The sequence below is a fragment of the Rhamphochromis sp. 'chilingali' genome (assembly GCF_963969265.1).
Source record: "Rhamphochromis sp. 'chilingali' genome assembly, chromosome: 17".
Lineage (NCBI taxonomy): Eukaryota > Metazoa > Chordata > Actinopteri > Cichliformes > Cichlidae > Rhamphochromis > Rhamphochromis sp. 'chilingali'.
The window spans coordinates 19356484-19370769 of record NC_137944.1 but is presented as its reverse complement, the minus strand read 5'-3'; the positions used below and the strand labels follow the sequence as shown (position 1 = coordinate 19370769).

Below are 14286 nucleotides of genomic sequence, written 5' to 3'. Positions count from 1 at the left end.
AAGGTGTACTTTCTTCTTCACGTGACTGCATTAGGGTCATTACTCCTCGTGCTTGCAGATAAACGAGGGTGAGTAAAACTTAAAAATCTTGGACTAAAGTAGAAAAAAGTCCCAGAAGGAAAATGGCAGTCAGGCACAACAATGTCATTTAGGTTGATTAAAAGTGATATACACACACTTCCTCCTTCACAGATATTTTGATGTATCATAGATGATTGTCTTCATCGCATCACATACCCACTGTACTGTGATTACTTTTTGATTCCCACCATTGCAGGAGGACATGCATTTCTTTTTACCCAAAGTGTAAAACTTCTACTGACAAACAAAATGTTTTCCAGGTTTGTATTTGTGTCGCTGAATGTGCCGGTTTGTGTGTGTGTGTGTGTGTGTGTGTGTGTGTGTGTGTGTGTGTGTGTGTGTGTGTGTCCACATGCCAAAGGAAACAGTAACTGCTCTTGCAGTCTGAGCTGCCTGGCACTCATTTCATGGCTGAAATGATGACTCACTGACTATCACATCAACACCAGCACTAACAGGATTTCTCTTTAGTTTCTTCCATCATGAAAATCTCAGCAGCATAGCCAACATCTAATATTTTATATTTTTCATGCATTAGTTTCAAAGTTTTAATGCAAAAGCAATTTCAATCATTATTTTGGGAAATAGCTATTTTATATTTTAACACCTTACTGCCACTTAACCCTTGTAAATATAAAACAGATACATTTATCTTGTCTAACGGCTGAGAGAAGCACATGAAACATGTTTAACATGAGAACCCCTCATTGCATGTAGGGTTTTTTAGACATCTCTGGAGGTCCGTGATGTGACACATTCACGTATGTCAAATATGAAATTGTGAAAAAAAAACAACAACAATCTCACGTTAGTTAAGATGAAGGTTTCTGACAGATAAGGGCCAAATCAAGTCCTGCAGCTAAATTATTTGCTATCCTGAGCTATCTGCAAAGGACAGTGTTAATGAGTGAGAACTCAAAACTGTAAGTGACATGAAACCACTAAAATCTTTGTGTCATATTGATAATTTCAGTGGATAGCTCAACTAAAGTTTCTGTACCTTAGATGCTTCTTACACTTCTAATAGTTCTTGCAAGCTGTTTTTATACAGCACTGTGCAAACGTCTTTAGCTACCCCTCTCTGACTGCTTTTAGTTCTGTTCTCTGTCAGGATGATCCCACACTGCTTCAATAATAACGAGGTCCAGGCTCAATCCATCGCTAATAGTGTTATAGTATGTTTTTGTGTATCAACTTTTCTCCCTGTTTCTGTTCTTTTAGAATGGCCCCTTCTGATAATGGTCAGGCACAAGGAATGAACTGATTAAAGTTATTGAAAAGGCTCTCACACAAAAAAACGCTTTTAAAGACCTTCTGAAAGTCTGGATCATTGTTTGTTAAGACCACTTTTGGAAATTTACAAAAAGTCTGGCTCATTTGAAGATAAATATAAAAAATAAGAGGTTGTTTGAGATTTTTGTACAGTACTATATGTGCCCAAACAAGAAGAAAGTGGGATTTAAATAGTTTGTTTCAGAGAGAAGACGCCTAAGGAGCATCAGTGAGGCTATTTTATAACACAATATGTGTGCGTTATGTTTATGGAATGATTTGTGTTTGTATCCTACTGCAGAGGCAGCTCCAAATGAAGGTATGCATATGAATGTTTCATGCTACTGTCATTCTCATTACTAATTTGATGCAGACATCTCTTTGTGTGTGAATTAATCAATATGTAATTTTGTTTAATTTGCTGTGTGTCACTGGGAATAAATGGGTTGCTGAGTAATCCAATAATGACCCACAACACAAGACTGATGTGTGTTTGTGTGCGTTAACATGCCTGAGTGGATGCGTCCCTGAGTGTGTGCATGCGTGCGAGGGTGACTTTCTCCCAAATTAGCCACTGAGAGAGCGAAAGTGTGCGCATTTCATCAGACACACCCATACACATATATACACACACCCGCAGTCGTGTTTCAGTCATTTCAAAAGACATTATATTGACTTACCTTCATTTCCTAGAGTCTCACCCTCATTAACACACACTGCCTGCTTTATAGCCAACAGGGAGACCATTCACTTCCTGTTCTAATCATCTGCTCTGCTGCTGTTAACAATTCCTCATCAGCCACAGGAAATGATTAGCAGGTTTTCTACAGTCATGGGTACACCAGCTTCCCCCCCCCCCCCCCCCCCCCTGCTGTTCACACCTTTGAACAAGATGTCTGTACATGCTTCCTCTAAATGTGTATTCGGGGTCATATTCTGGTCTCTGAGCAAATGTGTTGGCACATTTATTCAGAAGCTGATGCCAAGACCTTATGAGACATGATCATTTTTCACTTTACACTTCTGCGTGAGTCACAATGCACTGAGCAAATTCAAAATCCTGCCAGATTTCCAAACACCTCAGCTCAAACGGCCTCTCAACATACGAGAAGCAGCCTCTGTCTGTCTGACGTCTGTGCGCCTTTAAATGTTGTGTTTGCATCTTGTCTCTGCAGCACATCCTAATAGTTCAGAGGCAGCTCTCGGTGCTGGAAGAAGAGCTGGAGGAGTTTCGCTTGGCTCTCAGACAGTACATGGAGTGCGCCTGTGCCCAGACTGGATGTTTGCAGTCAGTTTATATTCTCTTTGTTCATTTGTGTCAGGGATTTACTGCTTTTATTTTTATCCTTTCTATTTTTCACATTTTTGTAAAGGCTTGATTAAGACGGGCAGACAGACAGGTCTTGTGAAGCTGCCCTAACCTGAGACTAAAAATATTTCAGCTGCTTTTCTGGCATTAGAAACTATTTTTAACATATTGCTTGCATTTCTAATGAATTATGCAGCTTAAGGAACAGAAATCATAACGCATGTGTTTTAATAAGATTCCACTGAAATGCTGCATAAGCAAAACTAAACATCTTCTAGCAGTGAAGGAAACAAAGTCACACTCTGATATAAAGACAAGAGCCTCACCTTTGACCTTTTGATAATTATGTCAACTCGTGGACCAATTAGAAGAATGAAGGTGATCTTCAATTCCAATATACATTAAATGCCCACTTTATTAGGGACACATGTTCAACCGGTCCTTAATGCACTTCTGGACTGGTTTTCATGTAGCGCTTCTCTACTCAAGCAAATAAGGCGTTTTCTACAACATGTCCCATTCACCCATTCACACACACATTCCAACCCACTATCATGGCAAAGCATGTAATAGACAGCGTGTCCATTTCCCCCTTTGCTTCAAAGTGTGAAATGCACATGCATGAAGAAGTTGCAATAAGCTGCAGTACCAGCAGAGGGAGATAAATTATTTCAACCCAACATGAAAATAATCACAGGAAAGTGTTCAAACAGACACTGATATGTAAATACGTATTAGCCACCTAGCGTAAAATCTTTCTAGCATAAAAAGACCCTGGAATATACTGCCTCATACCTGCCTCAGTCACTTAATGACTTATTGGCCTTAAATGTATTATGTCCCTCTGATGGAACTGCAGAGGGAGATACTATTATTTATATTATTTCATTTTACACCACTGTTAATCCTTTTGTGGAGGACAGGAATGACACCTGTCCTCCACAAAAGCCTGAGCAGGCTTACTGCAACAAGCAAGAATAACTTGCGGCAACTTCTTCTAAACAGTAAAAATTAATGCTTACTTGCACATGCAAAACAGAAAGGTCAGATGTTTGTTTAAAGGAAGATTAGTTAGAGTTATGAAGAAGGCCGAAACATATTCTTTATATGTCGAACTGTATGATTTGAACCTTTAATTTAAAAAAGTAATTTATTAAATCACTAGAGAAATATGAACATTGCTAAACTATTAATAAGCTACTAGTTCACCACTCCCCAATACTACACAGCATCCTTTGTGGCCTATATCATATGTGTATTACAGTGTAGTAGTGAAATTTAAGCTTGACTAGTGACTTAAATCTATATCAAATTAAATACATATGGCTGGTTTGAGCCATTGTCCTCCTAATAGGAGTAAAGAATCAGTCTTCTGTTATAGCTCAGGACATTTTGTGAGTTCTACTGTTGTGTGCGATCACAACAAAGCAGATAAAATAACATTTGCATTTCTGCCTGCCAAAACCTCCCAAAAATCTGAAGCTCTGTCACCCGAGTCGCTCCGTGAGTAAATTCAGCAGGACAAAACAAATTGCTCTCACATACTGTCACTCTGGTTTTAGACTAATCCCAGCAGCCTAAAGGACAGCTTGACATTTATATGCTTTGTCATGATTGCTTCTCTAAATACTCAGTCATGTTTCAGGCTCACTTTTAAGTTAAACTGTGATTAATAAAACACTAGCCTGCTGCATGAAGCCTCAACATCAGGACGAAACCACACAGTGTTTTTGACAGACCCACAATACCCGCATGCTGTCAGAGTGTAGGACACAATTCGGGCAGAGAAGCTGTGTTGGGCGACATGATGCGGCACACTAATTAGTAACTGCATGACTTGTGCGCTCTCGTGTTTTGTATTTGGCAGCATCGCAGTTCAGCGGCTGGCAAATGAATCACGCTTCATTCTCTATGAATTCTGGGAGCACAACAATGTGTGGAAGAAGTAAGTGTTCGCCTGTCAGAATGTAGTTGTTACTTGAATGTATGTTTTAACATGGAATTTTTATACATATTGTTGTGTCACATCATGTATATTTATCAAAATGAATGATCCTACTTAATTTTCCCAGTTCTATATATAAAAAAAGACAGTCATTGACCCATCCCTTCCCAAACAAACAGCTTGCAATCAAGCATTCCCAGTGTCAAATCACATAGCTAAATGTAATATAAAAGCACAGCGTGGGAAAGCAAATGTATAACAAGATCATTTTGTTTGGTTAAAATCACAAATCAAAGACAAAACCGTTGTGAATAATGCAGACCTGCCAGCATTTCAGGACTTCAGGCTGCATTTCTGCCACAGTCTGAAGAACCGTGAAGGCAAATATTGAGGCGACAGCTGTTTTTCCTTAACTGCTCCACTGAAGTCCAGCTGTTGTCACAAATGCAAAAGACTGTATAAGAAAGATTAAACCAGATAAGCGAAGGAAAGCCACTGGCTGTAGCAACAACAAGCATGGAGGAGATTTAAATAAAGTAGAATCAAAACACCTAAAACACTGGATCTGAAGTGGAGCTTCTAGGGACTTGATATTTATGAGCTCGACCGAGTGGTTAACTTGATAAAATCATATATCATGAAAGTTGGGCATAGAATTCTGCCTTAGGAAGTGAGGCCAGAGCAGAAATGCCTGCATCAACTTGATTTATTTCTAATGACCACCAGGGGGCTTCGTCTATAGCGGTCTGATTGTATAGAGGTTTCTTACATGTGCACATAGTTGTTCACATTATTGGACATTATATAACCAGATAGTAAAACACAAACCAGAAACAGATTGTTGTCCTTCAAACTAAAAGTTTTGTGTCATATTTTGAAAGGACAACTTTTACTTTTTAGGCAACAGTCCATTTCCAGTTTGTGTTGCACTTTTCACAGTTTCACTACCACCTGGAAACTGTTTCCAGACAAGCTGGTATGATTGCAGCAACCGGTGATTGCAGCAACTTGATAGTGACCAAAACAATCATAAACCAACGGGTGAAGGAATACACATTTCTCCCTAGCAACCAGTGGTTGCCAGGTCTCTAGGCGAGCGTGACTGATGCCTTATTCACTTGACCCAATCATGTAGTTTGTGGTTATGTATCCACAAAACTTCAATAGATGTCTGTAAGAAAATGAGCCCACTGCTCACTTGATTACCTCAGTAAACACTTTCCTAGTTTCTGATCTCAGTTGTTAGTTTCTCGGTTTTTTTTTATTGCAGATTGTTCAGCTAACTTATAACTTATAGACACATTTCCATTGCTGGAAAAACAATCCACTTTTATGGATTTTATGAATAAACCTTTATGACTGTTTATGTCTAAATTTTATTTTACCATGTTTGTTATATATAAATATATTTTTTTAATGGTTTTTTATGCTATTGTTCACATGTTGTCTATGGATGTACTGCCATGAACACTTAGCCAATGAGAAGTGTTCAGCTCTGCAAGTCCTGCCCCTAAAGATCATAAACTTTCAGGAAGTAAATCAGGTTGAGCACATTTTAAGGAATTGTTGGTATGGCAGTTTTTTAGTTGCTTTTGTGTACATGTTTACATATTTCTGTTTTTGTTTAAAGAATTTTAATTTATTGACTTTTAATAGCAAATAATTTGGAAAACTAGTGTTACGCAAACAGCTGAACTCAAAATCAATATGAGAATTATTCATTTATTTACTAGAAAGAAATTATGTAGAAAACCTGCCATGACCCCGATTTGAACCGGGGTTGCTGCGGCCACAACGCAGAGTACTAACCACTATACGATCGCGGCTGCTCTGACCTGAAACCATCTTTGAGTTTTCTCTTTTCTGCTCTTCAGTCACCTACAGACCAACTACAGTAAAACCTTCCAGAGGGGGAACGTGGACTTCCTGGAAACTCCTGAGACCATTACCACCATGTTGGTTCCTGGTAAGAACATCCATAGCATCAACAGTGAACTGTGTGACATCAACAGGAAAAAGATTAAGACTGATTCAGGCAGCTTTTGCTGGGGCTGCCGTTAATCATAAAAAGAATCCTCTCCAGACAAACAATCGATTTTTTAAGATTCAAATCAGGGCTCTGCAGTGTTTGAAGTTATTCAAAGGTCATGCTGAGAGATCTCTGCTTTGAGATTTCACCCGACAAATGTGATTAAGCATCAGAGAAATGAGATTGGTTAAGAGCTTGACACTGGGAAATCAACAACGACTCAGTCTACTTGTCTGCACAGTTAACAGTGACTTTTCTTGGTTAAACGTGGCACAATTTGCTCTCCTGGAATAATTTAATTTTTAATATTTTAGCATGTGTTTTTTATGGTTATTTTGTGGGGGTTTTCTCTTCTCTTTTCTATTTCTACCTTTAAAAGTGTCACTTTCAGCATTGGGCCCGTTATTTTTGTTTTGTGTTTCCACTGCAGCCTCCTGGTGGGTCCTCAACAACAACTGAACGTGGACACACACTTCTCTTTACTGATGGGTGCAAACAAACAGCAACTGGCCAACACATCTGGAAGTCCACAGCAAGAGCAACAATGCCGCCCTACCCCTGACACACACACACACGCGCACACACACGCACACACACACACACACACACACACACACACGATGAACACATTTTGTGAAGTCATGGTGATTAGTATCTATTTTATGACCTCCATGTTCCTTCATAGTTTGGTGGTAGCTCAAATAGCTCACGCGTGTTTGTTTACGTTCCTCGGCCATCCTAAAAGCAACAATCTCAGTAGACAGTGATCAATCTGATTATCTCATCGCAGTGTTTGACATGACATCATCTATAGTCCAGAGTAGTTCATGAGACAGGTGTGTGTGTTTGTATAGGTTAATTCGTGAGGACCAGCGTGTAAAGTTTTTGTCCCCATTGTTGGTTTTAGGGTTCAGTTGATTTGGGGCTGGGAAGTCTGTTAAAGAATGTCCTCACAGATAGCCATACAAGTATATAGGTGTGTGTGTGTGTGTGTGTGTGTGTGTGTGTGTGTGTGTGTGTGTGTGTGTGTGTGTGTGTGTGTGTGTGTGTGTGTGTGTGTGTGTGAGACGAGTGTGTGACGTGTGTGTATGCATCTGTGTGAGTGACTGAGAGTGACTAGTTGATGAAATTGTATCAACTGTAGCAGCTCTGGAGAGCTCATTAAACCATAATACTGTTGTTTCAGCATTTATTGAGTTAAAATGAGATAAAAGCATAAATAAAGACGATATTATTGTGCATTTGTGGGCTTCTTTTTCTCATTCTGTGAGTGGAAATGATTTCATCTCTCTCTTGGTGTTTTTTTCACATTTGTCTCTCGTCACAATATCTTAAATATGACAAATCAGCCTTTTTCTTTGTTTATATTTTTATGATTATGATTATAAAAATATAATTATTTTTATGATTACGTAAAAGTGATATTTCATGCACAAGCGTTATTTATTAGCCTTATTTAATATCTACATTAATTTACTTAAAAATAAAACAGGGTCATGTGAATAAGACCAAAGCAAACACATTTAAAGCCTAACACATTCTGACTTAAGCTTTGCATTTTATTTCCATATATATACTTAGCTAAGCAAACTGCACCACTGTGTGGACAGATAGCAGTACTGAAGCTAGGAGCCACTGCTACTAATTCTTTTTCTTTCACACCCAAACAGGAAAAGCAACTCTGACTGAGCTGCTCCACTATAGGAACAGTATGACCTTCAGCACATAATGAACACCACACTCACTTAAAAAATAAATTTATTAAAACAATTTTAATTAAACAACAACCCTTTTCTTTTAGTGTCTTTCCACTCAGTGTTTCCAAAAAAAAACACTGAGTCCAAAAAAGCTCAAGGAAAGGTAAAGTGCATCTTCTGAGCCCATCAATTTGTTCCTACCAAGCTGTTGGAACAGTGTAGTATCCAGTAATAACATCCAGCTAGCAGAAGCATCCAGCTAGCAGCAACGGCCATCTACCAGGAAGGATGGTTCAGTGGAGTCATCAGATGAGGATTTTCCTAAAGTGGTTCATCCAGCAGGAACAGACTACCACAGGAAAGAAAAAACAGCCTACACACAAGTGTGCAGGGAAATTAACCAAAGCATATTCATGACTTCCAGTACCACTAAGTCAGTGTCAATGTCCCTAACGGCTCATCCAGCAGTCTTACCATCATAAAAATACAGGCTTGTTCATGTAAAAATATAAACAGAAAAAATAAATGCTATTCAACAAATTTTCTTAGGCATGAACAAATAAACTCGATAATTGTCCTTGTATTGGCCGCCATATTAAGATGGTAGCCAGCCTTGCTTATCCACTAGCTTGTAACAGTCAGCTATCCAGCCTGCTAATAACCTCATTCACAGATTCTACAACATTTAGCTTTCTTCCTTAACAAAATATCACAGTGGTGGATTTGACATCTTGCTGCAGCATAATAAGGTACATCATCATCATCATCAACTTTTATTCGCCACATGCAGTAAACTGCAGTGAAATGAACCCGCCCTCCGACCTTACACACACAACACAGACATCACATGGGGATACAAGTCAGAGAACGGTTGCATTACAGAAAAACACTGAAATGTACACTACAATGGGAAAAGTACAAGAGGAAAAAAAAGAGACCTCTACTCGTGCTGGGCTACAGGAGGACAGCATGAGAACAGGAAACAAAAAAACTCCTCTGCACAAAAAAGCACATAAATGTCCACAGCACAACATTATGGAGCACGTGACCAGCAACAGGGTTGGGTAGGGAAAAGGAGTAATCCCAGGCAACACAACAGCCATCCTGCCACTGCGCCGACTCACCAGCACGGGCTCAGACCCGCCTCGTGTTCCCAGGAGGCAACAAGCATCGAAGGCGTTGGAAGGGGAGGGGGGATGTGTGAGTGCTTATCAGTGTAAGTATGTGTGTGTGTGCGTGTCCATAGTTCAGCTGAGACAATGTCCTTCGCCCTATCAGGCTAAGTAAACAGTCTTCCAGCCAACCCAGGTGGCCTTGCATGGGATGGGAAGAATAGTCATCACACAGTCGTTATCAGGGAGTTTTTGTTCGGCTCCAGCCTTGGGCCGTGCAGCTGGCGCCGTGGTGTTCGCATGTTGATGTCGTTGATTTTTCTTTTATGCAAGCAGCTCAGTAGAATTTCAAAGCTGATCTTTAACACTCCGACACTGGTCTCTCAATTTCCCGTTGTAGAGCCGCGAGCCTCCCCATGATGGTATCAAACTTCTGGTCCGTGGTGTTGTCATTCTTTTGATTCTGAGACCTCACAACTGCAGTGAGCCGTTCTGTGATGTGATCCAACTTTCGCTCAAGGGTCTCATTTTGAGCTGGCCTCTCTTTGATGTATCCCATCATATGCTCAATGGTGTTATTTTGAGTCTTCACGGCAGCTGTAAGCGTCTCCAAGGTGTTAACCATGCTGCGTTCGTTGTGAGTCGACTGTTCGAGGGAAAGTAATACACACGAAACAAGACAAGGACACAAGAGGCTAAGCAGGGAAGATAAGGGGAAGGAAGAGAGGAGAAAAGTGCGACCGCCTTCGCCAAGAGCCAAACGAGAACATTCAATTTGACCATGCGCTGCAAGATAACTCGCCAGATGTAATAGCCAATGCCTGTCAGATTCGGCTCAGCTTCAAGTGTGTACCACTACATGACTTCTCTCTCTAATAACACATTAAACCATCAGTTTCAAGTACAAATATCTCGTAAACGTATCCATGGCGACTCATGTTAAATGTACCCAAGTTTCCAGCTGGCAGGGCACACGAAAACAGCATGCTCCTCATCGGATCGACAGGAGGAAAATGAAATTCTACAGCTGCTGGACAGGCGGCTGCTATGGTCATGGCACTGTGCTGCATTCAATGACTGCCAAATTATCAGAAATCTCATATTTCAGAAAATAATCTGGGTTACATATGCATTTTTTCTCTACTCAGGTAACTTAGGTGTCCCATTTGCAGCCAGGGGTGAATAATTATATAATGAAAAACATTCAGAATTATGTTTCTTAGACAGCACATCTGAACGTGAGTTGGGTTAAAATGCAATTTTCCTGGTGATCACATAGTGGATCACACAGATAAATCATATGGAATGGAAGTTGTCAAGCAAGCTCTCTTGGCCATCCTACATGTGTTGTGCATTAATGATGGCTCTGGTATGCAGACTTTTCTCTGTGGTGGGGTCGGGTGGACTGTCTCGGGCTCTGTGGGGCCAGGCGGCGCTGCTGAACTGGGCCCCAGTCCGGATGGGCCTGGGCCCCCTTTCCCTGGTGGGTTGCAAAGTATGGGGGTGCAATTTTATCCCACAACTTAGACATTCACATTACTCACACTCTCATAACACATACATATAGGACCTTGGGGGTGGGCACGCTACACATAATCCAAAAGACCATCAGGGTGTACAATTCCGCCCCTGGCGTTGTTGCCCACCTCTCAATTTTAAATACATGTAGACATTTAGGGCTATCAGGAGGGGCTATGCACTTACCTGCTGCTCTCTCTCGCAGGTTGCTCCATGCCCTCCTGGGTTTTAAATGCACCTTAGAACACACAACACAACACCAACACTACATATGAGCGGGCGGAGGGAGGTTTGGAGTCTTCGCACACACACGTTCTCTGCAGCCTGTTGGAGCGGGAGGGGGGGGCTAGGAGGAGGAGTTGGCCGTCCAATTGGGGTCTGGAATGTGGGGCCTCCCTGCTGCTGCCGAGCCAGGGCAGTCTGCTTCTCTCCACCGCAGGGAAAAGGGTAACACTTCTGGGTCTGGGTGCAGTTTCCCCCTCCAGGGGCAAGGGTACCTAGACCTGGGGCTTAGAGTACGCTTGGGGAGTGTGATTGTGTGTACAGTGTCTTTATTTATGTCTGTCTCCACGTTGGGTGAGTGTTGAGTAATTGCGTATGAGAGCATGAGGGTGGGAATGGATGTCTGTATCTGTGTGTGGCTGTATGTCTGTGTCTATATGTCAGGTTGGGTATCAGACGCCACCTCTCTAGGGACATCTCAGGCCCTCCAAGGTATGGAGGCCTATCTCCCCCCACCACTTCCCCTGCCAGTGGCAGACGCCCTCAGACATTGGTGCGTTGGTGGTTCTTTGTGTTTGGGGATGGGCGTACAGGTACACACCGGCTCACTCCTGGTGGCTGGTTATCGGGGCCTGAAGCCCGGGGCTCGCTCGGGCCACTTCGGGGGTGGGGTACCCTCGGCTTCTCGGCCTGGGACTCGGTCACTCTGGCACAGCTGGCTGCCAGAGTGACCGATGCATTTGATGCTTCATCAAATGCAAATTCTTTTTCCTGTGTCATTGTCAGGAGCATCCAACAGCTGTCTGAAGGACAGTGTGAAGAAATCCATGAATTACTACAAAATTCATGGATTCTGCTCCAAAGGACACGACAGAGGGTAACTTTGCTTAGAAATGAATAGTTAGTCTTTATTGGCATGTTCATTTCTCATTTGCAGTAAAAAATGGGCTTTGTCTCACTGGCAGTTAAACATGTCATAATAAGTATATTAGGGCTCATAGGGGATCTCCCTCCCATCCATCCATTCGCTTCCGCTTATCCTTTTCAGGGTCGCGGGGGGGGGTGCTGGAGCCTATCCCAGCTGTCATAGGGCGAGAGGCGGGGTACACCCTGGACAGGTCGCCAGTCTGTCGCAGGGCCAACACATAGGGACAGACAACCATTCACACTCACATTCATTCGCACATTCACACCTAGTGGCAATTATAACATATTTATTGATTTTTGAGATACAGAATCAGAATCAGAATGGGTTTATTGCCAGATGTTGAGGTTTACAACATTAGGAAATTGCTGCGGTGCTTCAGTGCAGACAATAAGAATTAAAGTGCTATGTAGAAAGAAAGATATGTGCATGCGATATACATGAGATATATACATGAGAATAAGAATTATGAGTGCTACGTAGAAAGATATATACATGAGTGCAGGTGGTGATCAGTGCCAAACATGAAATGATGCAGTGACACAGCGTAGGGTCATGTGTTAGTGGCGGGGACAGTCATGTGGTTATTGTTCATGTGTCCAACAGCAGAGGGGAAGAAACTGTTCTTGTGGCGAGAGGTTCTGGTGCGAATGGACCGGAGCCTCCTGCCTGAGGGGAGCAGGTCAAACAGACTGTGTCCAGGGTGAGAAGGGTCAGCTGAGATCCGGGCTGCACGCCGCAGTGTCCTGGAGGTGTACAGGTCCTGCAGAGATGGGAGTCTGCAGCCAATCACCTTCTCAGCAGAGCGCACAACACGCTGCAGTCTCTGTTTGTCCCTGATAGTGGCTCCAGCGTACCACACGGTGATGGAGGAGGTGAGGATGGACTCGATACACTTTGAGTTAAAATAATTTGGTAATGAATTTTATAACAGTTCTAAACATAATCTGCGTAAATGTGCAGTGATGCTAGAAGTACAATCTCTTTAACCCTTTCTCGTATAATATTAAACAGGCTGTCTGGAGTTATTTTGTTGTTTTAACTGTAGAAAATGGCATAAAATCCTGCTATCAATGTGTGCTTTTGAACTTTTTTTACAATTACTATTATCTGGTAGGTTTTTTTCTCCACTGTGTACTATAACAGTGTAATCAGGGATTAATAAGAGAAATAGACAAAAAATAAAATAGAAATTTTACCGTTTTTACTGCATGAGGCACTCAAAATGTCCATGAATAAAAGATTTAGAATAGCCAATTTGAAGTATGAACTGTAAAACACTAAACAACAAGTGTTTGTTTTTCTGCCCTGTGGTTTGTTTTTCGCATCTCTTTTCTTCTAAATGAGTTCAGGCTTCTGGTAGAGCTCCAAAAAGCACTTGCTCTCAAGCTGTAGCCAAAGGCCTACATTGCACTGCTGACACTTGCGCTCCCTTTTATACAACATTTTGCAGAGTTGATAATAAACCCAGTCTGCTTTGCCTGTATGCTCGACCAGCCACAAATAACTACTTTTTTTAGGTGTTGGAAGAGGGCTGAGCAGTGCTGCCAACTCCTCAGTAAGGAAAATCGCTATTGGCTGTCCTAAAAATCGCTAAATGATGTCATCGCCTAATTTGCATAATTGGTCCTGCCTATGTAAATGTTACAGACGCTGTAGGAGAGAGAAAAAAAAAAAAAAAAACATTGAAGAGACAAAGTGAGTTTAAGAAAAAAAAAAAAAAAAAAAAAAAAAAAAAAAACCACACACCCTAAAAGCATTTTGTCACGGCGAGTGAGATGAGCCGTGTGGAAAATAAAGGGGGATCCAAACGCAGGCACTTGTATGGGTGTGAGGGTGGTTTATTAAACACAAAAAGGAAATGGACAAACGGCGAACGGAGCAATGACTAAACTAAACTGGGAACAAACTAACTATAGAACACGAATCTGGACATGAATGAGAGCGGGCGGAAACAGATGATGGTTGACTGCAGGGAGAACACACAGATGAAGCAGGGTGGAAACACAGACGGACCAGCAACAACAATGACGGAAGACATGACTTAAATACACAGAACCACAGGGGAATTACACACAGGTGGTGGACACAGCTGGGAATAATCAACAAGACGAGACAAAGGTAAAAATGAACACACTCACATGAGACGCAGACCGTCACAATAAAACAGGAAACA

At 41.6% G+C, this 14286-nt stretch overlaps 1 protein-coding gene across 2 annotated transcripts in view; it reads left to right on the top strand.

Moving 5' to 3' along the window:
* necab1 (N-terminal EF-hand calcium binding protein 1) overlaps positions 1-7858 on the top strand; it is a 43892-nt gene extending 36034 nt beyond the window's left edge. Inside the window, exons 10-14 of one of the 2 annotated variants that reach the window (XM_080862407.1) lie at positions 1655-1672; positions 2529-2641; positions 4530-4607; positions 6482-6573; positions 7067-7858. In XM_080862407.1, the coding sequence (XP_080718533.1) occupies positions 1655-1672; positions 2529-2641; positions 4530-4607; positions 6482-6573; positions 7067-7095 (330 nt within the window). In that variant the 3' untranslated portion in view covers positions 7096-7858. The remainder of the gene's footprint in view (positions 1-1654; positions 1673-2528; positions 2642-4529; positions 4608-6481; positions 6574-7066) is intronic. The other variant, XM_080862408.1, reaches the window with a different exon arrangement.
* Positions 7859-14286: the final 6428 nt, after the last annotated feature.